A 27,631-nucleotide genomic window follows, 5' to 3' on the forward strand; every position below is an offset into this window, starting at 1 on the left:
GCTTCATCTTCCTCTGCATCCTGGTTGGGTGCTCTATAGCAGACTCCCAACAGGACATCCGCCTTGCTGGCCTTCCCCCTCGTCCTTACCCACGAGCACTCGACCTTATCATCACCACTGTCGAGCTCTATGCAGTCAAAACACTCCCTAACATACAGAGCCACCCCACCGCCTCTCCTTCCCTGCCTATCCCTTCTGAAGAGCTTAGAGCCATCCAGTGCAGCACTCCAGTCATGAGAGTCGTCCCACCACCTTTCTGTGATGGTGACTATGTCATAGCTATCCTGCTGCACAAGGGCTTCCAGCTCCTCCTGTTTATTGCCCATACTGCGTGCATTGGTGTAGATGCACTTGAGACGGGATATCGATTTCGCCGCCAACGTTGCCATGCCGCCCCTGGGCTCCTCACGAGCGAGCCTGCTTATATCCCCTACGCCCTTCAAACTTAGTTTAAAGCCCTCTCAATGAGTCCCGCCAACTCATGGGCGAGGATCCTTTTCCCCTTTGGAGACAGCTGATCTCCATCAGCCACCAGCAGGCCCAGTGCTGTGTAAACCTCCCCATGATCGAAAAACCCAAAATTCCACTGATGGCACCAGCCTCTGAGCCACCTGTTGATCAGGTGACTTTTCCCATTCCTTTCAGCACTCTTAACTGCCACTGACGGGATTGAAGAAAACACTACCTGCGCTCCCGATCCTGCGACCAATCGCCCCAGTGCCCTGAAGTCCCTCTTCATTGCTTTAGGACTTCTCTCTGTAATCTCATCACTGCCCACCTGTACAACCAGCAATGGGTAATAATGGGAGGGCCTCACGAGGTCGGGGAGTTTCCTAGTAATGTCCCTAACCCGGGCCCCAGGGAGGCAGCAGACTTCCCTGTGGGATGGGTCCGGGCAGAGATTGGGCCCTCAGTTCCCCGCAGGAGGGAATCACCCACCACAATTACCCTCCTTTTTTTCTTAACAGGGGCAGTCGTAATCCGTGGGGGTGACTGACTGGCCCTCGGCAACCCCCTGGCTGGACCGTCACCTTCACCTCCCTCCCCGCTTGCCTGGCCCTCAGCTTCCAGGGCCCCATATCTGTTAGGTAAGGGCAGCTGGGAGGGTGAGGGAGGCTGGGAGGGGATTCGCCTGCCACCCCGGGCAGGGACTTGTTTCCATTCCCCGCCGTCTCTTGGATCCCCTCCTTCTGCTTGCCGGCAAGACGGTAGGGGATCCTCCGCTCCTTGTGGAGCCTCCATCTGCTGCCTTGGCCCCAGGGACGGTCGGGTGCGGCTCCACCAGTCTATCTCCCCCTCGCACTCCCCGATACTCCTCAGCCGTTCCACCTCCTCCTTCAGCTCTGCCACCAGGCTGAGGAGACCATCTACCTGGTCACAGCCAAGACATTTGCCATCTCCGCTGCCCTCCGGTACAAGCGACAGGCTCAGGCACTCCCCGCAGCCGGCGACCTGGACGGCTGCATGTTTGTGCGGGAGCTCCGTCTGGGTCGCCGCATTCCTTCTGGCAGAGGCTTTCGGGCGGGTGGTAACTATAGCTGCCAGGTGTTCTCCTGGGTGGACGATGGCCACTGCCTGAGTTTCCCTTTGGCACTAGGAGCGGGGGCACTTGGCATTCCCCACACGCCCTGACCGCGCGAACTGCCACGCAAACTGACGCGCCATGCCCTCCTGACGTGCCACGCCATGTTCGCCCGTCCTGTTCACCATCACTCCTGGTCGCTCACGCTTGCTGGGGGCTGCTTTTATAGGTGGGGGGTTTAGGCTGCCGTCACTCCTGGCAGCTCAGGCAAGGGCAGATGGCCAGAGTGTGTTTGGCTGTGAAAGCACTGTCAAGGGAAGGTGAGGACCAGCAACAGCTCTAAGCCCTTAGAGATATGGTGTGGGAGAAATGCCTGGACGTTTTGCACTTGGGGAGCTGGTCCGTGCTGAGGGTGAGAGTGAGCTTGGGAATGTGTCTTGGGAGTGCTGGGAGGCAAGGCCAGGGCACATGCCAGATAGTGTTTCCAGTGAAAGCGCTGTCAAGGGAAGGTGAGGACCAGCAAGAGCTCTAAGCCCTTAGGCCTATGGTGTGGGAGAAATTGCGGGAGTTTTGCAGTGTCAGAGCAGGGCTCTGCCGACCGTGACAGTGACATGGAGGGTTGGCAGTGTAAGGCGCTAAGCAAGCACGGAGCGCCACTGCGTGTGGTCGGCAGAGCCCTGCTCTGACACTGCAAACTCCAACGCTTTCTGCCACAGCAAAGCTGCCAGCACTCAAAGCTCTTGCTGCTCTCAGCTTTCGCTGTGTCTTGTTTCACAGCCAAACACACAGTGGCGCTCCATGCTTGCTTATTTCCTTACACTGCCAGCTCGGTCTTACGGCCACGATCAGCAGAGCCCTGCTCGACACTGCGAACGTCCAGCGATTTCTCCCGCAGCAAAGATGAGAGCACTGAATGCTCTTGTTGCTCCCCACCTTCCCGTGCCACCGCTTTCACAGCACTAAGGCCTTCCACTATTGCGGTGGGAGGAATCGCTGAACGTTTGCACTTTGGCAGCTGGTCTCTGAGAGAGTGAGAGTGAGCTTGAGAACGTGTCTTCGGAGTGCTTGGAGGAAAGGCAAGGGTACATCACCATTGTGTGTTTCCCTGTGAAGGCGGTGGCTAGGAAAGGTAAGGAGGAGTGAGAACTTTCCGTTCTGGCAGCTTTGCTGTGGGGGAAAGCGTTGGAGTTTGCAGTGTCAGAGCAGGGCTCTGCCGATCGGACACAGTGGTGCCCGCGTTTGCTTTGCTCCTTACACTGCCAACCCTCCATGTCACTGTCACGATCGGCAGAGCCTGCAAAACTCCCGCAACTTCTCCCACACCATAGGCCTAAGGGCTTAGAGCTCTTGCTGGTCCTCACCTTCCCTTGACAGCGCTTTCACTGGAAACAGTATCTGGCATGTGCCCTGGCCTTGCCTCCCAGCACTCCCAAGACACATTCCCAAGCTCACTCTCACCCTCAGCACGGACCAGCTCCCCAAGTGCAAAACGTCCAGGCATTTCTCCCACACCATATCTCTAAGGGCTTAGAGCTGTGGCTGGTCCTCCCCTTCCCTTGACACCGCTTTCACAGCCAAACACACTCTGGCCATCTGCCCTTGCCTTGCCTCCCAGCACTCCCAGGACACATTCGCATACTGTGTGTTTGAAATCGCTGGACGTTTGCACTTTTGGAGCTGGTCTGTGCCGGGAGTGAGATTCCCCAAAACTGCTATCGCCTGGGTCCCGCCAGGATGGGGCAGCAATATACAGCCCTGCTCTGACAACTGGGGTCGGCTCCAACCTAAAATCGCTGTGTTTTGCTATGCAAAAATAGTAAAATTAATGTTTAGTGGTGGGCAGTGAGCGGTTAAAAGATCATCCTTAAATTTCAGAGTCAAGCAGCAAAGCCTCAGTGCAGGCCCCACGCCAGTCCCAGAAAAGTGCAACTCCTGGCTCCCCAGCATCAGCTTTTCATCTTTGTTTTCGGTCCAAATTATGCCAAACGAGACACAAATCTTTGATCTGTTGCTAAAAATCCTGCTGGGGGCAGGGGGGGCCACAACAGGTGGTTGGTACTAAAATAGGTGAATAATGAGGTTTAAAATTCATTGTCAATTCGGAAAAAATATTTTTAAAAAATGGTGTACAAATTTTTTTTTGGTTTTTTTTTTTACATATTTTTGTTTGGACATACAGAAATTGCGGTTTCATCCTGCCACACTCCAAAGAGTGTGTTCAGGGCCTAAATAGGAAGCTATGGACCCAGGAAAGGGGCAGGGTACCCCCAAACCCTGCGGGTCAGGCCCGGGACAGGGGCAGCAGATCCACAAACCCTGCAGGTCGTGGACCAGACAGGGACAGGGCACCCCAAACCCCATGGATCAGGACCAGGACTGGTGCAGGGAAAGCCCAAAACTCTGTGGGTCACAGCCACGACAGGAGTAGAGAACACCAAAACCCATGAGTCGGTGCCAGGACTGGGGCAGGACACCCCCAAACTGCACAGGTCAGGGCCAGGACAGGGGCAAGGCACCTCCAAACCCCATGAGTCTCAGCTACAACAGACACAGGGCACCACGAACCTACGGGTGATGGCCGTGAGAAGGCACCCAGGGTCAGAACAAGGGCCAAGAACCACAAAACGCCACGGGTAATGGCCCAGACGGGCACAGGGCACACCAAACCCAGCGGATCAGGTCCAGAACAGGAGCAGGGCACCCCCAAGCCAAGCTGGTCCTGGAAAGAGAGGGGGCCAGAAAACCCCACAGCTCAAGGTTCAGGGGCAGGGATCCCCAAAATACCTCAGATCAGGGCCAGTATAGGGGCAGAGTACCCCCAAACCGCACTTGTAGCGGCCAAGACAGGGGTAGAGAACCCCAAACCTCGCAGGCCAGGGCCATGACAGGGACAAGGCAGCTTGGCATCCCTGTGGGTCGTGGCCAGGTCAGGGGCCCCAGACCCCACGGATCACAGCCAATACAGAGCCCGGGCACCCCCAAAAGACTGTGGATCAGGGCCAGGACAGAGACAGGCAAGCCCAAAAATCCATGGGTCAACCCCAAAACCTCATGGGTCAGGTCCAGGACAGGGACAGGGACAGTGTCGGGGCCAGGACAGAGGCATGGCACCACAAACCCCCTGGGTCAGGGCCAGGAAAGGGGCACAGCACTCCGAAAAATTGCAGGTCAGGGCCAAAACAGGGGCAGGGTACCCCCAAATGTCATGAGTCAGGGAAATGAAAGGGGCAAGGCACTCCCTACCCTACAGGTCTGGGCCAGGTCAGTGGCAGGACACCCCAAAACCCCATGGGTCAGGACCAGGAGACAGTCTGGGCACCCCATGAGTCATGGACCAGACAGGGACAGGGCACCCCAAACCCTGTGGATCACAGCCAATACAGGGCTGGGCACCCCCAGACTCTGCATGTCAGGACCACAAGAAGGGCGGGCAGACACCCCCAGACACTGCAGTTCTATGCCAAGACAGGGCAAGGGCCACCACAGATCCTGCAGGTCATGGCCTAGAAAGGGGCAGTGCACCCTAAATTCCAGGGAGTCTCAGCAGCAGCAGGGAAAGGGCACCCCCAAACCCCACACGAAAGGGCCAGTACCAGGCCAGGGCACCCCAAAACCCCATGAGTCAGGGCCAGGGCACCTCCAAACCCCAAGGGTCTTGGCCAGCACAGGGGCAGGGCACCCCCAAACCCCACATGTCAGGGCCAGGATCAGGGTCAGGTCACCTGCAAACTCTGCAGGTCATTCCCTGGACAGGGGAAGGGACAGGCACCCCCACACCCCATGGGTGCCAGCCAGAGCAAGGAAGGGTGCCACCAACCCTTTTGGCACCTATGCAGGTGCTTTTGTTTTCACTTGTAGCTCAGTGTCTGAGACAGCAGAATCAAGCTCTTGACAGCCACAGGTTCTTGTTACATCACGTGTGGCTGAGTAGCAAATGATGCAGGGTCAGGCCTCTGGCTCATGCAGCTGCTTATGACGTCAGTGCTGGCTGAGGAGCAGCTTTGACAGGATCAGGTCCTCAACTTTTGCATGTGCTTGTGATGTCACTCGAGGCTGGGTAGCTGATAAGGCAGGATGAGGCCCCTGCATTGCACAGATGCTTGTGATGTCACGTGTGGCTTAGTGGCCGATAGGGCAGAACCAAGCACCTCGCATCTGGAAGTACTTTAGAGTAGTCACTTGAGTCACAGCAACTGCTACAGCAGGGTTGGGCCCCCGACTTGTGCAGGTGCTGTTGACGTCTGTGACTGTTCATTCAGCTCCTGCTCCAACTTTGTCCAACACAGCTCATGCTAAGGCCTCACGGGCGCTGGCAGCAGCACCATTAGGGCAAAGCAGGAGCACCACGTAGGCAGGACGGGTTGCCAGAGTGAGCCAAAAGGGTGCATTGGGTTTGCATGGCAAGACTGTGGTAGCGAGGGGGCTACAGGGGTGGCTTCTGTGAGAAGATGCCAGAAGCTGCTCCCAGGTCCAACAGAGCCAATGCCAGCCAGCTCTAAGACAGACCCGCCACTCGCCAAGGTTGAGCCAACCAGTGACGACAGTCATGCCTTTGTGATAAGATATTTAAGAAGGGGGAAAAAACTGCTGCGCAACAGCAGCCAGAGGGAGGAGTGAGAATGCATGAAAGAAATAACTCTGCAGACCCCAAGGTCAGTGAAGGAGGGGGAGGAGGCGCTCCAGGCGCCAGAGCAGACATTCCCCTGCAGCCCCTGGTGCAGCTCAGGGTGAGGCAGGCTGTTCCCCTGCACCCATGGAGGCCCACGGTGCAGCAGATACCCACCTGCAGCCCGCGGAGGACCCCACGCCGGAGCAGGGGGATGTGCCTGAAGGAGGCTGTGACCCCGTGGGAAGTCCACGCTGGAGCAGGCTCCTGGCAGGAGCTGTGGCCCCGTGGAGAGAGGAGCCCAGGCTGGAGCAGGTTTGCTGGCAGGGCTTGTCGCCCCATGGGGGACCCACGCTGGAGCAGTCTGCTCCTGAAGGGCTGCACCCCGTGGAAGGGAACCACGCTGGAGCAGTTCGTGGAGAACTGCAGCTCGTGGGAAGGACCCACGTTGGAGAAGTTTGTGGAGAACTGTCTCCTGTGGGAGGGACCCCACGCTGGAGCAGGGGAAGACTGTGAGGAGTCCTTCCCTGCGGAGGAAGGAGCGGCGGAGACAACGCGTGATGAACTGACCATTCCCCATCCCCCCGCGCCACTCGGGGGAAGGAGCAGAGAAACTGGGAGTGAAGTTGAGCCCGGAAAGAAGGGAGGGGTTGGGGGAAGGTGTTTTAAGATTTGGTTTTATTTCTCATTACCCTGCTCTGGTTTGGTTGGCAATAAATTAATTTCCCTGAGTCGACTGTGTCCAGCCCGTGACGGTAATTGCCGAGTGATCTCTCCCTGTCTTTACCTCAACCCATGAGCTTTTTGTCGTATTTTCTCTCCCCCGTCACGCTGAGGAGGGGAGTGATAGAGCGGCTTTGGTGGGCACTTGACGTCCAGCCAGGGTCAACCCACCACAAAAGAAGTCGCTGAACTCAGCGGATTATGAGTGGAATGAAGAAGGTAAGGACCAAGGAAACAATTCCAAGAGAACACAGTAACTTCTGAAGGCAGCCAGCCAAGCGGCAGTGAAAACCAATAAGAAATCAAGAGACCACTGACCAGAATTAAGTGACTGGACTTGCGGTTGGACTTGGGAATCGGGTGATGGGTGGTACGGGTATAACTGAGAGGTGTGAACTGGGGTAGGGGTCACTCTCTGGAGGCACCCAGCTCGAGCTGTAACCTAAGAAATAATAAAAGACTAATTGGAAACCTTCACTCAGACTTTGTATACTCAGTGGGATCCTAGGCTTGGACCCTGTTATGGTGGCCAGGCGTGTGTAAATCCATAACAGTACAGACGGAGAGAGAAACTGGAGAGTGAACAGGACAGAGAGGACTAAGAAATAAAGAGAGGGTCAGATGTGGGCAAAGAGACCGAGAAGGGGAAAAAAGCAGCAATGAGATGGAGGAAAAGAGGGCTGAGAAGCACAAAAGAGGAAGAGAGGACAAATAAAAGGTAGAGCCAGCTGGACAGGGTTGTAGAGCAAGAAACAATGGGATAGGCAGCAGGACAGAGAAATAAAGACAGAAAAGATGGGGACAGGAAGCAGGACAGAGGGACATCGAGAGGAAGAAAGGGGCAGGGAGCAGGACAGAGGGGAGAAAGAAGCAGCAGGGACAGAGGAATGAAGAGGGGAGGGGAGGAAGATAGGAAGAAGGACACGGGATAGAGAGAGAAAGAGAAGGAAAGGAAGCAGGACATGGATTGTCAGAAAGACAAGGACAGGGAGCAGGGCAGGGCATTACAGAAAGAGAAAAAAGGGACAGGGAGGCAGGACAAAGGAAAAGACAGGCAAAAAGAAGAGACGGGGAGCAGGGGACAGATGGAGGGGAAAAAGCCTGGATTGGGCAGCAGAACAGAGAGATGGAGAAGGAAAAAACAGCACTGGGCTGCAGGACAGAGATAGAGTGAGAAATAACAGCAATAGGGAGCAGGACAGAGTGACAGAGAGGGGAAACCCTGAAGAGGGAGCAGGACCAAAAAATAGAGCGGGGGAGAGACAGGGAGAAGGACAGAGAAACAGAAAGAGAGTGAGAGGGGCAGGGAGCAGGACAGAGAGATGGAGCAAGAAGGGAAAAAGAGATGGGCAACAGAACAAAGGGAAGGGAGAGACAAGAACGGGGGCAGGCAGCAGGACAAAGGGATGGAAGAGGAGAAAAATAGTGATAGGCTGCAAGACTGAGATGGAGGAATTAAAAAAAAAAAAAAAAGGAACAGGGGCAGGAAAAACAGCAGTGGAGGAAAAAACCAACTGTGATGGGCAGCAGGACCTCAACAGAGAGAGGAAAGAAGGGACAGCCAGCTGGACAGGGGGATATAGTGAGAAAGGATGGGACAGGGAACGGGGACAGAGAAACCCAAAATGAGAAAAAGGACAGAAGGACAGCAAGAGGAAAAAAGGGACAGGGATCTGAACAGAGATGGAGAAACAAGCAGCAGGGAAACAGGAAGAGAGGCAGAAAGAGGGAGAGGGAGCAGGAGAAAGAAAAAGAAGGGCTGGGGGGCAAAAAAAGCCTGGGGTGGGCAGCAAGATGGAGAGGGACTAAAGAATAGGGGCAGTGATAGGGGTGGGGAGCAGGACAGAGGGATATAGCGAGAAATGATGGGGCAGGGAACAGGAGAGAGTGACAGACAAGAATAACGATAAAGAGAAAGAGAAAAACAAAGTGAGGAGGGGAGGAAGATAGGAAGAAGGACACAGGATAGAGAGAGAAAGAGAAGGAAAGGAAGCAGGACATGGATTGTCAGAAAGACAAGGACAGGGAGCAGGGCAGGGCATTACAGAGAGAGAAAAAAGGGACAGGGAGGCAGGACAAAGGAAAAGACAGGCAAAAAGAAGAGACGGGGAGCAGGGGACAGATGGAGGGGAAAAAGCCTGGATTGGGCAGCAGAACAGAGAGATGGAGAAGGAAAAAACAGCACATTTTCTTCAAAAATACATTGGTGTCTTACAGCTCTTAGAACATGATGCTTCCTAGATACACAGCCCCCCCCCCCCCCCCCCCCCCCCCCACACGCTACCTAGCCGTACCGTACTTTTCCTTACATATACAGACCCCACAGTGCACGTTGGCCATCTGGTCTGCTGAGGACGACTGAGGATGCTTCCTCTCTCAGAGAGACCAGCTGTCTCTTGTCTGCAGATGAAGGCAGCAGCTGGCAGATTCCCCTTCATTTCATTCTCCAGCTGCTTTCCCTTTTCCTGGTCTTTTCAGCTTCAGCCGTGGCAGCTCCTGTCCAAAGCCAGTAAGTGTCCACCTGCCTGGAAGATAGAGCGGCTTTGGTGGGCACCTGGTGTGTTCACAGTTCCCCGGCCCCCCTTCCCCTCCATCTGTGTCCCGCTCCATCCCTCTGCCCGCTCCTCACCAGTATTCTTCCTTTCTCCAGTCCCTGCCCAGCTCCCCCCTGCTCTCCCTGTCCCTATGCCCGTCTCCCGCCCGTCTCCCGCCCCCCTCCGGCCACCCCACCGCCCTGCCCCACCCCTCTCTGCCGCTCGCTCGCTCGCTCGCTCCCTCGCTTCTGCTTCTGCTTCTGCTTCTGCTTCTGCTTCTCCCCCCCCCGCCCCCGGCTCCACCGGGGCGCCGGCGGCGGGGCTGCGGCAGCCCCGGGAGGCGGCCATGGGTCTGTGGGGGCGGGGGCAGGCCCAGGCCGGCGGACGGTGTCCCCGCAGGGTCAGACAGCAGGCTGGAGCGCCCCGCGGCACGCCGGGAGCTGTAGTCCTGGGGCGCGGGGCTGCCGGGCGGCCATGTTGGTTCCCAGGGCATGCCGGGAGCTGTAGTCCTGGGGCGCGGGGCTGCCGGGCGGCCATGTTGGTTCCCAGGGCATGCCGGGAGCTGTAGTCCTGGGGCGCGGGGCTGCCGGGCGGCCATGTTGGTTCCCAGGGCATGCCGGGAGCTGTAGTCCTGGGGCGCGGGGCTGCCGGGCGGCCGGGTTGGCTCCCGGGGCATGCCGGGAGCTGCCATTTCTCCACCCTCAGCTGCCCGGCAGCCATGTTGGCGTCAGGAGGCACAGTCTGTGCTCCAGCTGCAGCGCGGCTGAGGTGAGGGCTGGGGCTGCCTGTGAGGCGAGCGAGGCCCTTGGGTGGGCGTGGGGGTGTCTCCTGCCCGCTGCCCCCCGGAGCTGGCGGGGGGGTGCTCCAAACCACCCAGTGCGACGGGGCACCGATCAGCTGGAGCCGGGCCTGGCCGGGGCAGCCCCGGGAGCGACCTGAGAGGGAAGGAGATGGAGACAGACCCTCCCGAGCACTGGCGCCGGGCATCCCGACTCCCAGAGCGTCCCTGAGCCGCCCCAGCCCTGCTCACCTCCTGCAGTTGTCCCGGCCCCAGCACCTCGGGTGCCGTCAAGATGAGTGCGGGGAAGGAGCGGTGTCTGAGGAGCTCCTGCGGCAGGAGGGGCTCCGGCCTGGGGCCAGCTGTGGTAAGTGGTTGCTTGTTTTTAACTCTCCCAGAGGCCGCGCTGAGGGCTCGTTGTCCATTCCTTCCCTGGGGATGTCACTGACTGCATCTGGCTCAGGTTTGCGTGGGCTGTCCCTGGCCTTGTTCTCCTGATGACATGGGTGAAAAGGGCCAGGTGGACACTTACTGGCTTTGGACAGGAGCTGCCACGGCTGAAGCTGAAAAGACCAGGAAAAGGGAAAGCAGCTGGAGAATGAAATGAAGGGGAATCTGCCAGCTGCTGCCTTCATCTGCAGACAAGAGACAGCTGGTCTCTCTGAGAGAGGAAGCATCCTCAGTCGTCCTCAGCAGACCAGATGGCCAACGTGCACTGTGGGGTCTGTATATGTAAGGAAAAGTACGGTACGGCTAGGTAGCGTGTGTGTGTGGGGGGGGGGGGCTGTGTATCTAGGAAGCATCATGTTCTAAGAGCTGTAAGACACCAATGTATTTTTGAAGAAAATGTGCTGTTTTTTCCTTCTCCATCTCTCTGTTCTGCTGCCCAATCCAGGCTTTTTCCCCTCCATCTGTCCCCTGCTCCCCGTCTCTTCTTTTTGCCTGTCTTTTCCTTTGTCCTGCCTCCCTGTCCCTTTTTTCTCTCTCTGTAATGCCCTGCCCTGCTCCCTGTCCTTGTCTTTCTGACAATCCATGTCCTGCTTCCTTTCCTTCTCTTTCTCTCTCTATCCTGTGTCCTTCTTCCTATCTTCCTCCCCTCCTCACTTTGTTTTTCTCTTTCTCTTTATCGTTATTCTTGTCTGTCACTCTCTCCTGTTCCCTGCCCCATCATTTCTCGCTATATCCCTCTGTCCTGCTCCCCACCCCTATCACTGCCCCTATTCTTTAGTCCCTCTCCATCTTGCTGCCCACCCCAGGCTTTTTTTGCCCCCCAGCCCTTCTTTTTCTTTCTCCTGCTCCCTCTCCCTCTTTCTGCCTCTCTTCCTGTTTCCCTGCTGCTTGTTTCTCCATCTCTGTTCAGATCCCTGTCCCTTTTTTCCTCTTGCTGTCCTTCTGTCCTTTTTCTCATTTTGGGTTTCTCTGTCCCCGTTCCCTGTCCCATCCTTTCTCACTATATCCCCCTGTCCAGCTGGCTGTCCCTTCTTTCCTCTCTCTGTTGAGGTCCTGCTGCCCATCACAGTTGGTTTTTTCCTCCACTGCTGTTTTTCCTGCCCCTGTTCCTTTTTTTTTTTTTTTTTAATTCCTCCATCTCAGTCTTGCAGCCTATCACTATTTTTCTCCTCTTCCATCCCTTTGTCCTGCTGCCTGCCCCCGTTCTTGTCTCTCCCTTCCCTTTGTTCTGTTGCCCATCTCTTTTTCCCTTCTTGCTCCATCTCTCTGTCCTGCTCCCTGCCCCTCTCACTCTCTTTCTGTTTCTCTGTCCTTCTCCCTGTCTCTCCCCCGCTCTATTTTTTGGTCCTGCTCCCTCTTCAGGGTTTCCCCTCTCTGTCACTCTGTCCTGCTCCCTATTGCTGTTATTTCTCACTCTATCTCTGTCCTGCAGCCCAGTGCTGTTTTTTCCTTCTCCATCTCTCTGTTCTGCTGCCCAATCCAGGCTTTTTCCCCTCCATCTGTCCCCTGCTCCCCGTCTCTTCTTTTTGCCTGTCTTTTCCTTTGTCCTGCCTCCCTGTCCCTTTTTTCTCTTTCTGTAATGCCCTGCCCTGCTCCCTGTCCTTGTCTTTCTGACAATCCATGTCCTGCTTCCTTTCCTTCTCTTTCTCTCTCTATCCCGTGTCCTTCTTCCTATCTTCCTCCCCTCCCCTCTTCATTCCTCTGTCCCTGCTGCTTCTTTCTCCCCTCTGTCCTGCTCCCTGCCCCTTTCTTCCTCTCGATGTCCCTCTGTCCTGCTTCCTGTCCCCATCTTTTCTGTCTTTATTTCTCTGTCCTGCTGCCTATCCCATTGTTTCTTGCTCTACAACCCTGTCCAGCTGGCTCTACCTTTTATTTGTCCTCTCTTCCTCTTTTGTGCTTCTCAGCCCTCTTTTCCTCCATCTCATTGCTGCTTTTTTCCCCTTCTCGGTCTCTTTGCCCACATCTGACCCTCTCTTTATTTCTTAGTCCTCTCTGTCCTGTTCACTCTCCAGTTTCTCTCTCCGTCTGTACTGTTATGGATTTACACACGCCTGGCCACCATAACAGGGTCCAAGCCTAGGATCCCACTGAGTATACAAAGTCTGAGTGAAGGTTTCCAATTAGTCTTTTATTATTTCTTAGGTTACAGCTCGAGCTGGGTGCCTCCAGAGAGTGACCCCTACCCCAGTTCACACCTCTCAGTTATACCCGTACCACCCATCACCCGATTCCCAAGTCCAACCGCAAGTCCAGTCACTTAATTCTGGTCAGTGGTCTCTTGATTTCTTATTGGTTTTCACTGCCGCTTGGCTGGCTGCCTTCAGAAGTTACTGTGTTCTCTTGGAATTGTTTCCTTGGTCCTTACCTTCTTCATTCCACTCATAATCCGCTGAGTTCAGCGACTTCTTTTGTGGTGGGTTGACCCTGGCTGGACGTCAAGTGCCCACCAAAGCCGCTCTATCACTCCCCTCCTCAGCGTGACGGGGGAGAGAAAATACGACAAAAAGCTCATGGGTTGAGGTAAAGACAGGGAGAGATCACTCGGCAATTACCGTCACGGGCTGGACACAGTCAACTCAGGGAAATTAATTTATTGCCAACCAAACCAGAGCAGGGTAATGAGAAATAAAACCAAATCTTAAAACACCTTCCCCCAACCCCTCCCTTCTTTCCGGGCTCAACTTCACTCCCAGTTTCTCTGCTCCTTCCCCCGAGTGGCGCGGGGGGATGGGGAATGGTCAGTTCATCACGCGTTGTCTCCGCCGCTCCTTCCTCCGCAGGGAAGGACTCCTCACAGTCTTCCCCTGCTCCAGCGTGGGGTCCCTCCCACAGGAGACAGTTCTCCACAAACTTCTCCAACGTGGGTCCTTCCCACGAGCTGCAGTTCTCCACGAACTGCTCCAGCGTGGTTCCCTTCCACGGGGTGCAGCCCTTCAGGAGCAGACTGCTCCAGCGTGGGTCCCCCATGGGGCGACAAGCCCTGCCAGCAAACCTGCTCCAGCCTGGGCTCCTCTCTCCACGGGGCCACAGCTCCTGCCAGGAGCCTGCTCCAGCGTGGACTTCCCACGGGGTCACAGCCTCCTTCAGGCACATCCCCCTGCTCCGGCGTGGGGTCCTCCGCGGGCTGCAGGTGGGTATCTGCTGCACCGTGGGCCTCCATGGGTGCAGGGGAACAGCCTGCCTCACCCTGAGCTGCACCAGGGGCTGCAGGGGAATGTCTGCTCTGGCGCCTGGAGCGCCTCCTCCCCCTCCTTCACTGACCTTGGGGTCTGCAGAGTTATTTCTTTCATGCATTCTCACTCCTCCCTCTGGCTGCTGTTGCGCAGCAGTTTTTTCCCCCTTCTTAAATATCTTATCACAAAGGCATGACTGTCGTCACTGGTTGGCTCAACCTTGGCGAGTGGCGGGTCTGTCTTAGAGCTGGCTGGCATTGGCTCTGTTGGACCTGGGAGCAGCTTCTGGCATCTTCTCACAGAAGCCACCCCTGTAGCCCCCTCGCTACCACAGTCTTGCCATGCAAACCCAATGCACCCTTTTGGCTCACTCTGGCAACCCGTCCTGCCTACGTGGTGCTCCTGCTTTGCCCTAATGGTGCTGCTGCCAGCGCCCGTGAGGCCTTAGCATGAGCTGTGTTGGACAAAGTTGGAGCAGGAGCTGAATGAACAGTCACAGACGTCAACAGCACCTGCACAAGTCGGGGGCCCAACCCTGCTGTAGCAGTTGCTGTGACTCAAGTGACTACTCTAAAGTACTTCCAGATGCGAGGTGCTTGGTTCTGCCCTATCGGCCACTAAGCCACACGTGACATCACAAGCATCTGTGCAATGCAGGGGCCTCATCCTGCCTTATCAGCTACCCAGCCTCGAGTGACATCACAAGCACATGCAAAAGTTGAGGACCTGATCCTGTCAAAGCTGCTCCTCAGCCAGCACTGACGTCATAAGCAGCTGCATGAGCCAGAGGCCTGACCCTGCATCATTTGCTACTCAGCCACACGTGATGTAACAAGAACCTGTGGCTGTCAAGAGCTTGATTCTGCTGTCTCAGACACTGAGCTACAAGTGAAAACAAAAGCACCTGCATAGGTGCCAAAAGGGTTGGTGGCACCCTTCCTTGCTCTGGCTGGCACCCATGGGGTGTGGGGGTGCCTGTCCCTTCCCCTGTCCAGGGAACGACCTGCAGAGTTTGCAGGTGACCTGACCCTGATCCTGGCCCTGACATGTGGGGTTTGGGGGTGCCCTGCCCCTGTGCTGGCCAAGACCCTTGGGGTTTGGAGGTGCCCTGGCCCTGACTCATGGGGTTTTGGGGTGCCCTGGCCTGGTACTGGCCCTTTCGTGTGGGGTTTGGGGGTGCCCTTTCCCTGCTGCTGCTGAGACTCCCTGGAATTTAGGGTGCACTGCCCCTTTCTAGGCCATGACCTGCAGGATCTGTGGTGGCCCTTGCCCTGTCTTGGCATAGAACTGCAGTGTCTGGGGGTGTCTGCCCGCCCTTCTTGTGGTCCTGACATGCAGAGTCTGGGGGTGCCCAGCCCTGTATTGGCTGTGATCCACAGGGTTTGGGGTGCCCTGTCCCTGTCTGGTCCATGACTCATGGGGTGCCCAGACTGTCTCCTGGTCCTGACCCATGGGGTTTTGGGGTGTCCTGCCACTGACCTGGCCCAGACCTGTAGGGTAGGGAGTGCCTTGCCCCTTTCATTTCCCTGACTCATGACATTTGGGGGTACCCTGCCCCTGTTTTGGCCCTGACCTGCAATTTTTCGGAGTGCTGTGCCCCTTTCCTGGCCCTGACCCAGGGGGTTTGTGGTGCCATGCCTCTGTCCTGGCCCCGACACTGTCCCTGTCCCTGTCCTGGACCTGACCCATGAGGTTTTGGGGTTGACCCATGGATTTTTGGGCTTGCCTGTCTCTGTCCTGGCCCTGATCCACAGTCTTTTGGGGGTGCCCGGGCTCTGTATTGGCTGTGATCCGTGGGGTCTGGGGCCCCTGACCTGGCCACGACCCACAGGGATGCCAAGCTGCCTTGTCCCTGTCATGGCCCTGGCCTGCGAGGTTTGGGGTTCTCTACCCCTGTCTTGGCCGCTACAAGTGCGGTTTGGGGGTACTCTGCCCCTATACTGGCCCTGATCTGAGGTATTTTGGGGATCCCTGCCCCTGAACCTTGAGCTGTGGGGTTTTCTGGCCCCCTCTCTTTCCAGGACCAGCTTGGCTTGGGGGTGCCCTGCTCCTGTTCTGGACCTGATCCGCTGGGTTTGGTGTGCCCTGTGCCCGTCTGGGCCATTACCCGTGGCGTTTTGTGGTTCTTGGCCCTTGTTCTGACCCTGGGTGCCTTCTCACGGCCATCACCCGTAGGTTCGTGGTGCCCTGTGTCTGTTGTAGCTGAGACTCATGGGGTTTGGAGGTGCCTTGCCCCTGTCCTGGCCCTGACCTGTGCAGTTTGGGGGTGTCCTGCCCCAGTCCTGGCACCGACTCATGGGTTTTGGTGTTCTCTACTCCTGTCGTGGCTGTGACCCACAGAGTTTTGGGCTTTCCCTGCACCAGTCCTGGTCCTGATCCATGGGGTTTGGGGTGCCCTGTCCCTGTCTGGTCCACGACCTGCAGGGTTTGTGGATCTGCTGCCCCTGTCCCGGGCCTGACCCGCAGGGTTTGGGGGTACCCTGCCCCTTTCCTGGGTCCATAGCTTCCTATTTAGGCCCTGAACACACTCTTTGGAGTGTGGCAGGATGAAACCACAATTTCTGTATGTCCAAACAAAAATATGTCAAAATTATTCTTTGTACACCATTTTTTAAAAATTTTTTTTCCGAATTGACAATGAATTTTAAACCTCATTATTCACCTATTTTAGTACCAACCACCTGTTGTGGCCCCCCCTGCCCCCAGCAGGATTTTTAGCAACAGATCAAAGATTTGTGTCTCGTTTGGCATAATTTGGACCGAAAACAAAGATGAAAAGCTGATGCTGGGGAGCCAGGAGTTGCACTTTTCTGGGACTGGCGTGGGGCCTGCACTGAGGCTTTGCTGCTTGACTCTGAAATTTAAGGACGATCTTTTGACCGCTCACTGCCCACCACTAAACATTAATTTTACTATTTTTGCATAGCAAAACACAGCGATTTTAGGTTGGAGCCGACCCCAGTTGTCAGAGCAGGGCTGCATATTGCTGCCCCATCCTGGCGGGACCCAGGCGATAGCAGTTTTGGGGGATCGCACCCCAAAATATGGCTTGGGGCCATGTTTTTGCCCCATCCCAGTGAAATAAATATGGGAAAATATTTGGCAGAAACATTCTTCCTTGGAGATGCTCCTTTTCTCCTTGTCTCTGCCTTCCCCTAGGGCTTACTAAAACCCATCCCTCTGTGCCCCAAATTCTTTTGAGGCCTCTGTCCACTCTGGGTGTCCCCTTTGGGTACCCCCCAGCCCTTTTGGGTGCCGCCCGTGTGCCCCTTTGGATGCCCCTCCCATGTGCCTCCATGCCCCTTTGGGTAGCCCTCAGGCCCCTTTCGGTGTCCCCTGTCTCCCTCTTGGGTGTCCCCCAGCCTTCTTTGGCTATGCCCCCATCCATGTCCCTCCATGCCCCTCTGGGTGCTCCCTGGAGCCCCCCAGTCCCCTCCCAGTGCCTTTTGGGCCCCCCTGGAGCCTTTTCCCTCCCTGCCACCCCCCAGGGACAGAGGCCCTGGGGTTCCTCACCACTCATCCCCATCGCCATGGGGACAGTGCCCCCATCCCCACCCCCATCCCCTGGGGTGTCCTCATCCTCCTTAAGGGCCCCTGGCCAGCGCTGGCCCCATGCCCTGGGCCTGATGGGCTTCCGCAGCTGCTACCGCAATGGAGGAGACGTGAGTGCCTCTGGGGGCTCCCGGCATACCCCCCACCGCTGGCTCCCCCCTGAAGCCCCGCTGTTTCCCCCAGGGTGCCCTCGGTGGAAGCTTATGAAGCGGCCATGGTGCTGAGCGGGGTGGGGGACGCGCTTGGGTACCGGGGGGGCCGCTGGGAGTATTGCACCTCGGGACCCCAGATCCACGCCGAGCTGGCTGAGCTGGGGGGGCTGGAGGCCATCACCCTTGAGCCCCCCGAGTGGCCTGTCAGTGATGACACCGTCCTCCACCTCGCGACTGCTGAGGGCCTGGCTACAGGTGAGGGGGGGGCCGCAGGGGTCTCCATTGCACCCCACAGACGCAGGGGAGGGTCCCCAGGGGATGGTGTCCCCATTGTACCCCAGGGCCCACAGTGGAGTGTTCCAGGGGGGTGGGGTGTCCCTATTATACCCCTGGGCTGCATGCGGGTTCCCTGGGGCGGGGGTTGGAGGTCCCTGTTGTATGCCTTGGGCTGCATGGTGGGGGTCTGGGGTGGTGTTGGGGGTCCCCTTTGTGCCCCTGGGCTGTATGGGGGGGGTCCCTGGGGAGGTTTTGGGCTCCCTGTTATACCTCTGAGCTGCTTAGGGGGGTTTCTGAGGGGGTTCAGGGGTCCCTGTTATACACCTGACCCAGGCTGGAGGGTCCCTGGGAGGGGCTTTTGGGGTCCCCAGCCAGCCCTGTAGGGGGTTTGGGGGCATCCTGATTCCACCCCCCCTTTAGGGCCTCCAGTGAGGCTATTTCCCCCCCCCCCCCCAAAAAAAAAAATTGGGGGGGTTTTCCCCATTTCCCCTCGTGGGTGGGGGGGTGTGTCCTATTTTTCCCCACAGTTTGTGGGAACTTGTGTTCCTTTTCCTCCCATATTGGGTGCTGGGGGATGCCCCCATTTCCCCCTCCCCATTTTGGGGGCCTGGAGGGGGTGTTTACCCCTTTCCCACCCGATTTGGGGTGCTCAGGAGGACTGCCCATTTCTCTTGACTTTTGGGGTGTTTGTGGATGCTGTCCCACTTCCCCTCCTGTTGGGGGTGTGCATGGGGGATGTCACCCTTCCCCTCCAGTGTTGGCACCCATGGGTGGTGTCCCCTTTTCCCTTCAGTACTGAGGCATCCATGGGGGGGTGTCATCCTTTCCCTTTAGTTTTGGGGGGGTCCATGGGGGGTGTCCCCTTTTCCCTCCACTTTTGGGAGTCCATGGGGGGTGTCGTCTCCCCCTTGAGTTTTGAGGGGTGTGTGGGGCCTTTCCCTCCCCTCCAGTTTGGGTAGCCCAGGGGGAGTCCTCAGTAACCCCCCCCGCCCCGGCCAGGCCTGGAGGGGGAACCCCTCCTGCAGGAGCTGGCTCGCCGCTACGTGGCTGCCATGGGTGACATGGAGGGCCGCAAGCCGGGGCCCACCAGCATGCTGGGTGAGTGGGGTCTGAGGGTCTGGGGGGAGTCAGAGGGTGTCAGGGGGTCTCACGCCCCCGACCCCCCCAGGCACCTCACAGCTGCGGCCTGGGGAGCTCGAGGGCTATCGCATCCCCTTCAACCCCACCGGCACTGGCTGTGGGGCTGCCATGCGTAGCCTGGCCATTGGCCTCAGGTAGGGCCAGGGACACAGGAAAGGACAGTGGTGGGGGGGGATGGGGACATGGGAGGTCACATGGGGACGGGAGGGATGGGGACAGGAGGGTGTTGGGGCTGGGGACACAGGGGTGTCAGAGCTGGAAGGGAGAGGGACACGGAGGGGACAGGGCTGGGGACACAAGGCTGTCAGACCTGGGGGGGGTGGGGACATGGGGAGCCAGGGACAAGGGGGGATGGGGAGGACATAGGGATGGGGACACGGGGGTGTCAGAGCTTGGGGGATAGGGACATGGGGGTGTCAGAGCTGGAGGGAAGGGGACATGGGGTGATGGGGAATGGGGTAACAGGGACATGGTGGGTGTAAAAGGTGGGGGAATGGGGACACAGAGGAGAATGGGGACATGGCGGGTGTTGGAGCTGGAGAGGACAAGGACCGTGGATTGGGGATATGCTGGTGCTGGTGCTGGTGCTGGGAGGCCAGGGACAGTGGGGTTGGGGGGGGCGGGGATGTCTGAGCTGGGGGAGTGGGGACAGGGAGCCCTAGGGACAGAGGACAGCAATAGGGAGGAGGGGACATAGGGGTCACAGGGCAGATGAGAGGGGGACATGGAGGTGGCGGGGCCAGGGGGGATGGGGACAGCAGGGACAAGGACAGTGCAGACGAGGGTGGCATGGTGGGGATAGGGACGAGGCTGGGGATAGGGGGACAGGGAGGGGACAGGGGAGGACGGGGACAGGGCTGATGCCAATGCAGGTACCCACATGCCTGGGAGCTGCCGACGCTGATCCGGGGTGAGCATCGAGAGTGGACGCATGACCCACCACCACCCCACCGGTGGGTGTCAGGCCTTGGGGTACAGGGGAGGAGGGGACACTGGGGCGCCTCTGAAACCCCTGTCCCCACAGGGTACCTCGGCGCTCTGGCGGTGGCCCTCTTTGGGGCTTTGGGGGCTCGGGGGGAGCCCCCAGAGCGCTGGGGGGCCGAGCTGCTGCGGGTCCTGCCCCTTGCATGGGACTACGTGGAGGGTGCCGGCGTGGCCGTGGGTGACAATGCTGCCGCCTGGCCCTTCTTCAGGGACACCTGGCACCGGTGAGGGGGTACTGGGAGGGTTCTATAGGGTCACTGGGAGGGGTTGGTGAGGACAGTGGGAGGGGCTCAGGGGGTCACTGGTGTCACTGGTGCCTGCAAAGCGCTCTCCGCTGGAGAGCCGCAGCCCGGTGCCCCCCAGTGTCACTGGTTACCCCGTTGTCACCAGTGACACCAATGACCCCAATGTCCCCAGTGACACCAGTGTCCCTGGTGACACCAGTGTCCCCATGTCTCCAGTGTCCCTGGTGACTCCAATATCCCCAGTGACCCCAGTGTCCCCATGTCCTCAATGACTCCAGTGTTCCCAGTGACCTCAATGTCCCCATGTCCTTGCAGGTACCTGGAATCCCGGGGGCTTCTGGAGGGTCATGGCCCGCCACGGGTGCCATCCCTTCCGTCACCAGCCGAGCGGGATGCGGCATACCTGGGCTGGGCACTGGAGGGGTGGCCAGGCCGCAGTGGCCATGACGCACCCATGGTGGCCCTGGAGGCCCTGCTGGCAGCTGGCAGATGCTGGGAGGACCTGTGTGCCAGGGGGGTGCTGCATGGTGGGGACAGCGATTCGACGGGGACCATTGCTGCTGGGTGCTGGGGGCTGCGGGGGGGGCTGGCATCTGTCCCACCTGGGCTGCACTGCTGCCTTGAGTACCGTGGGCGGCTGCGCGATGCTGCCCACCGCCTCCATGCACTGGCCTGGGGGAGGTGCTGAGCCCCCACTGTGTCACCTGCTGTCCCCCTCCCGGGAAAGCCCCTGTGGGTCCCCAGGGTGGAGCAGAGACCTTCATGGGGTCCTGGAGGGGCTTGGGAGTGTCTCTGGGGGTCAGCAGGGACCTTTATGGGATGCTGGGGGGCTCAGGAGGGTCCCTGGGCGTCAGCTGGGACCTTCATGGGGTCGTGGGGGGGGCTTGGGAGAGTCCCTGGGGGTCAGCTGTGACCTTCACAGGGTCCTGGGGCAGCTCAGGAGGGTCTCTGGGGGGGCTGCAGGGAACTTCACAGGGTCCTGGGGTGCTCAGGAAGGCCCCCGGGAGACCCTGTGGGGAAGCATGGCCCTTCAAGGGGTGCTGGGAGGCTCAGGCAAGCGCCAGGGAGACCACCATAGCCACATCCAGGTGACCTTTTATCCTTCCACGGTTAGAGACCCCAGAAGCTCCCCAAAGAGCCTCAGTCACCCCCACAGTAAAAAAAGTGTCCTCCCAAGTCACTCTGTGTCTAGGTTTGTGCCCTGTGCCTCTTGTCCTGTCACTGACACTGATGGGTCTCAAGGTTAACCAAGCCAAGGGTGATGGCCCCCCTCACTGATGGGCCCCCAGGGTTAACCACTCCAAGGGTAATGTGCCAAAGATGTGATGGGCCCCCAGGGTTAAGAACTCCATGGGTGATGGGCCCCTGGGGTTGGTTGGGGTTGACAACCCAAAGGGTGATAGGCCCAAGAGGTGATTGGAAAGCAAGTTCACCAACCCCTGGGAGATAGACCCCCATGGTGATGGGCTTCCAAGGTTAAAAAGCCTATGTGTGCTGTGCCCCATAGTAAACCATCCCAAGGGTGATAAGTACCCTGGCTGACGGGCCCCAAGAGTTAACCACCCCAAGGGTGATGGGCCCAAGGGATGATGGGTCCCCAGGGTTAACCACTCCAAGGGTTATGGGCCCTTGGGGTCATGGCCAGCTGGGGTTTACCACCTTAAGGGTGATGGGGGCAAAGAGGTGGTGGGAACCGGAGGGTTAAGTAGCCCAACAGTGATGGGTCCATGCATTGATGGGCCCCCAAGGTTAATGACAACAAGGATGACAGACCCCCAGGGTTAACCACCCCAAGGATGGTGGTCGCAGGGGTTAATCACCCAGAGGATAATGGGGCCTAGGGGTGATAAGTCCTCAGTGTTAATCAACCCATGGGTGATGGGCTGGTGAGACGACTGGCGCACAGGGTTAACCAACCCAAAAGTGACAGGCCGAAATGGTGTTGGGTCCCCAGGGCTAACCACCCCAAGGGTGATATCCCCTGAGGTGAACCACACCAAGAGTGATGGAACCCAGGGCAGTGGGGCCCCAGAGTTAACAACCTAAAAGGTGATTAGCCCAAGGGTCGGTGCGCCCCCATGGTTAAACACCTCAAGGGTAATGGGCCCAAGAGGTGATGGGAAACCAGGCTTCACCATCCCAAGTGCAATAAACCCCGAGGCTGATGGGCCACCAGGGTTAACCACCCTAAAAGTGGTGGGGCCAAGGGGTGATGAGCCCCCAAACGTTGAACCATCCTAAGGGTGATAGGTCCAAGAAGCGATGGTTACCCACGGTTAAGCCACCAAGGATAATGGGCCCAAGGGGTAATGGGCCACTAGTGTTAACCACCCCAAGAGTGATGAACATGAGCCAGCAGTGTGCCCAGGTGGCCAAGAAGACCAACAGCATCCTGGCTTGTATCAGGAATAGTGTGGCCAGCAGGAGCAGGGAGGCGATTGTCCCCCTGTACTCAGCACTGGTGAGGCCACACCTTGAATATTGTGTCCAGTTTTGGGCCTCTGGAGCATGTCCAGAGAAGGCCAACGAAGCTGGTGAAGGGCTGATGGGGAGCAGCTGAGGAAACTGGGGTTGTTTAGTCTGGAGAAGAGGAGGCTGAGGGGTGACCTTATCGCTCTCTACAACTACCTGAAAGGAGGCTGTAGTGAGGGGGGTGTTGGTCTCTTCTCCCAAGTAGTTAGCGATGGGATGAGAGGAAATGGGCTCAAGCTGCACCAGGGGAGGTTTAGGCTGGACATTAGGAAAAATTTCTTTACGGAAAGAGTGGTCAGGCATTGGAACAGGCTGCCCAGAGAGGTGGTGGAGTCCCCATCCCTGGAAGCATTCAAAAAGTGGGTAGACGTGGCACTTTGGGACACGGTTTAGTGGGCACAGTGGTGTTGGGGTGATGGTTGGAGTGATGACCTTAGAGTGCCTTTCCAACCTTAATGATTCCTGGTTTTTACTTTCATTAAAAAATACTCCAGCCACCAAGTCAGGAAACTTGAAATTGCTACTCTACCCTTAATTGGCTTAGTGGTGGACTTGGTAGTGTAGGTTAGTGGTTGGACTGGATGATCTTAAAGGTCTTTTCCAACCTAAACGATTCTATGATTCTATTCTATTATTCTATGATGGGCCCCTGGGGTGATGTGTCCCCAGCATTAACCACTCCAAAACAGATTGGTCCAAGAGGAGATGTGCCCCAAGGGTGATAGGGTATTGGGCTGTCAGGGTTAAGCACACCAAAGGATATGGCCCCCCATGTGATGGGCCCCACTTAATAGCTGGAAGGGTCATTGGCCAAAGGGGTGATGGGCCCACAAGGTTAACCACCCTGAAGGTTATAGTCCTAAGAGCCCCAGGGTTAACCACTCCAAATGGGATGGGCATCTGTGGTGATGGGCCCCCAGGGTTAATCACCTCAGCGGTGTTGGGCCTAATAGTTGATGGGCTTTAATCGCCCCAAGGGTGATGGGTCCCCAGGGTGATGGGCTCCCAGGGTCATCCACCCCAAGTGTGATGGGAACCCAGGGCTAGGTACATCGAGGCTGATGGGCCCAAGGAGTGATGGACACCTGAGTTTAAACACCCCAAAGCTGAGGGGCTCTGAAGCTGATGGGCTCCTGCAGTTAAACACCCAAAGGGTGACTGGGCCTAAGGCGTGATGGACCCCCACAGTTAAACACCCCAAAGCTGATGGGTCCTAGGGTTAACCACCCTGAGGGTGATGGGCCAAATGCATGATGGCCCAACACTGTTAAACACCCCAATGGTGATGGGCCTCTGTGGAGATTGGATGCTGGGGTTTACGAACCCATGGTTGATGGGCCCCCAGGTTTAACTACCCCAAGGGTGATGGGCCCAAGGGGTGATGGGAAACCAGGGTTAACCACCTGTACTGGTTTTGGCTGGGATAGAGTTAAATTTCTTCATAGTAGTTTGTAGGGGACAATGTTTCGGATTTGGTTTAGTTATTGCTGAGCAGTGCTTACACAGCAGTAAGGCCTTTTCTGCTCCTTATGCTGTCCCGCCAGGGAGTAGGTTGGGGGTCCACAAGAAGCTGGCAGGGGACACAGCTGAGGCAGTTGACCCTAGCTGACCAAAGGGATATTCCACACCATATGATATCGTGCTCAACAATAAAACTGGACATGGAGGTGGAGGTTGGCTGGGGCTGCCATTGCTTGGGGACTAGGTGGGCATCTGAGGGTGCCAAGGCTGTGAATTAGAAGATCTTGCTGAAGTGCCAAAACTGAGAGATCTACCCAGAACCAGGAGCTCAGTGTTGGGGTGAGATGTGTCTCATCGTGGAGTCTGCAGTGTTACCCTGTCCAGCTGAGCTTGCCAGATTGCGTCTTTCCACAGATGGAAATCATAAAATCATGGAATAATTCTGGTCAGAGGGGACATTGTGAGGTCACTGGCCCAACCCCGTGCCCAGAGCAGGTCCCATCAGGCTGCTCAAGGACATGTCCAGCTGAGGTATAAATACCACCAAAGTCTTGCGCCTCCAGCGACAAGATCTGTGCATGCTTTCGGTAAAAACAACCCTCCTTTGTAACATACAACTCCTCATTTTTGAGTACCAACTGTCATGTTTAGGGCAAAAAACTCATTCTTAGAGTCAAAACCTGAATCTTAACAGCAAAAAACCAAACCCTATTTAAAGGCAAAAAAAGCAAAAATTTAGAGTCCAAACCATCACTTTAAATGTCCAAAGCCTCATATTTAAGATCCAGCTGTGAGGTTTTGAAGCATGAGCCCTTATATTTATAATAAAAGCCTCAATATTAGGATGAAAAACATAATTTTTAAATCACCAAAGGCTAATTTTGTGGGACTAGTAGTAATTTTTAAGGTCCAAAACCCTATTTTTAGAGTACAAAACCTCATTTATAAGTTTCAAGGCACACTTGTAAGGTTCGAAGACTCATTTCAAGAGCCCACAGCATCATTTTTAAAGCCTGAAGTCTGATTTTGAAGGTCCAAAGCCTCATTTGTAGGGTCCAAAGCCTAATTTATGGTGTCCAAAGGCTCATTCTTGGCCCGAAAGCCTCATTTTCAGGGACAAATATTCATTTTCTGGGACAAAAACCTCATTTCTGGGAACCACAGCCTGAGTTTTAGGATCCAGCCTGAAATTTTGAGGACCCAAAACCTTATTTGAGGGTCCAAATACTCGTTTTATGGGCCAAAAGCCTCATTTCAGGGTCCAAATTCCTCATTTAGGACTCAAAGCCTCATTTTCTTAATGTCCAAAGCCTCATTTTGAGCGTCCAAAGACCCATTTTTAGCATGCAAAACCTTACTTTTGGTACCAAAGCATTGTTTTAAGGTACAGAACCTAGTTTCAACTTCAAAGACTCAGTTTCATGTCCAAAACCCCCATTTTAAGGGCCCAGAGACCCATTTTTAAGGCCCCAACCTTCAGTTTCAGGGTCCAAACTCTCATTTATATGGTCCAAACCCTGTTTTACAGCTCTAAGCCTCAAATGTAGTGCCCAACACCCCATATTAGGGAACAAGGCTTCATTTCTTGGATGCGTATAGGTACCAATAGGTGCCCCTCTTTTTCAGGGTCCAAAGCCTCATTTTTAGAATCTAACCCATCATTTTTAGGGCCCAAAGTCCATTTTTTTAAGGCTAAAATCCTCATTTGTAGGGTCCAAGCATGTCTTTTGGTATCCATAGCCTTTTTTGAGGACCCACAGTTTCAGTCCCTCATTTGTCAGGGTCCAAAGCCTCATTTCTAAGTTCCAAGGTTTACGCTTTTCAGGTTCAAAGACTCATTTTAAGGGCCCAGAGTGTAATTTTCAAGGCCCAAAGCCAGATTTTGAAGGTCCAAAGCCTCATTTTTACTTTCCAAGGTCTCCTCCCCCTCCTTCTTCACTGACCTTGGTGTCTGCAGAGTTGTTTCTTTCATGTATTCTCACTCCTCTCTCTGGCTGCTGTTGCGCAGCAGTTTTTCCTCCCTTCTTAAATATCTTATCACAAAGGCACTACCACCATCGCTGATTGGTTCAGCTTTGGCCAGCAGCAGGTCTGTCTTGGAGCCGGCTGCCACTCAGCACCTCTCCTACCTGCCATGACAGCAGTAGACTTGCCAGCACCATTTCCACCTGTTCTCAAGGGCAGGGTCTTTAAGGACCCACAGGAGGGTCCCAGCTCTTTAAAAAGGAAATCCCATCTTCCCTTGGATCGTCATCACATCTGAGCTCTTGGGACACATGGACCCCTTGTGCCACTGACAATCATACTGGCTGACTATGGATTATCTCGTCCAGCCGCTTCTTTACAAGCAGGACAGTATGTGTTTGTCCAATGACAGGGGCCACAAGGGATTTCCACTGGGTACATTATTTGCAGAGTTAAGTGGTATTTGCTCCCTGATAGGTTTAAATCCCTATAAGTTGGGGTTACTCCTCTGCAGCTGTACATTTCTCTCTTCTACCTGATGCTTCACAAATTTGGAAATTCAATTTGTAGACAGCTCAAACATAGTGTGATTTTCTCAGATTTCCTTCTGCTCTATGGCCAATATAATTTCTTGATTTGATAGCTGGGAGTGATCTGTTACTTACAGGAAGTCTTCTCAATACTTTGGTAAGCATCTCTTTTCATCCCCCAAACTACAAATTCCAGTCACTAGGGCTGCAGTTTGAGCCATTTACACCTCTTATTTCCCTTCTAATGTTCTGTTGACAACTTTTCAATCCAATTGTTCTGATTCACCCAAGGATTTACTAGCACAGGTCCCCTTTGGGTGACCAGACTTTGTCCATCCTTGATTGGCCCCACTTCTGGGGGTGATTGTGATTGACCCCACTTCTGGGATCAGTCTGATGAATGTATCAGTACTACTTTGAATAATATATATATATATATATAGGCATGCATATAAGTAATTAATCATAAGTATATTTTTGTAGTAACTTGATAGCTTGAATTATATACTTGCTGCTAATATTGATTGCTGCTCATATTGATTGCTGCTCATATCGATTGCTGCTCCTGTTAATATATATATACTTGCTTTACTTTTAGTAATTTTTAGTAACTTGAAATATATCTACTTGCTTTACTAATCATAAGTATTCTTGCCTTGCTATTGGTAATTTGTAGAAAAGTGTAATAAATAAATTTAGGAAATAAAGCTTGCTTGTGTAATAGGGAATCCTGCAAAACCACTGTTGTGCTCATTATTCACCCACAGGTTGGGTCATCCTTTAGTTGGTGACACTGGTGTTGGTTTCCATGCAGCAGCATGGGGAAGCAGGGGTAGTTGGCCTCCATCTTCAGCCACACATTCAGTGGCCAAAGGCAGCAGTAACTGAAGACAGCAATCCTCTATGAGCTTTGTTGGCCTCTGGTTGGACCAATGCCCAGCCAGTCCCTAAGAGATGGCTACCTACCCAAAGAACCCCTCTCCTCCATTTGTATTGCTGAGCGTGATGCTATATGGCATGGAACATCTGTTTTGTCAGTTCCAGTCAGTTTTCCTGATTGCATACCCA

General features: G+C 55.7%; 1 protein-coding gene across 1 annotated transcript; it reads left to right on the forward strand.

The window, feature by feature from the left end:
• Window positions 1–17,437: 17,437 nt before the first annotated feature.
• Window positions 17,438–20,823, forward strand: LOC142595907 (ADP-ribosylhydrolase ARH1-like). The gene is given in 8 exon segments (XM_075724759.1): window positions 17,438–17,448; window positions 17,522–17,745; window positions 18,766–18,864; window positions 18,935–19,040; window positions 19,779–19,815; window positions 19,817–19,859; window positions 19,931–20,114; window positions 20,451–20,823. Coding segments are annotated over 8 exon segments (1,077 nt in total).
• Window positions 20,824–27,631: the final 6,808 nt, after the last annotated feature.

Source organism: Pelecanus crispus, chromosome 24 (genome assembly GCF_030463565.1).
Source record: "Pelecanus crispus isolate bPelCri1 chromosome 24, bPelCri1.pri, whole genome shotgun sequence".
Lineage (NCBI taxonomy): Eukaryota > Metazoa > Chordata > Aves > Pelecaniformes > Pelecanidae > Pelecanus > Pelecanus crispus.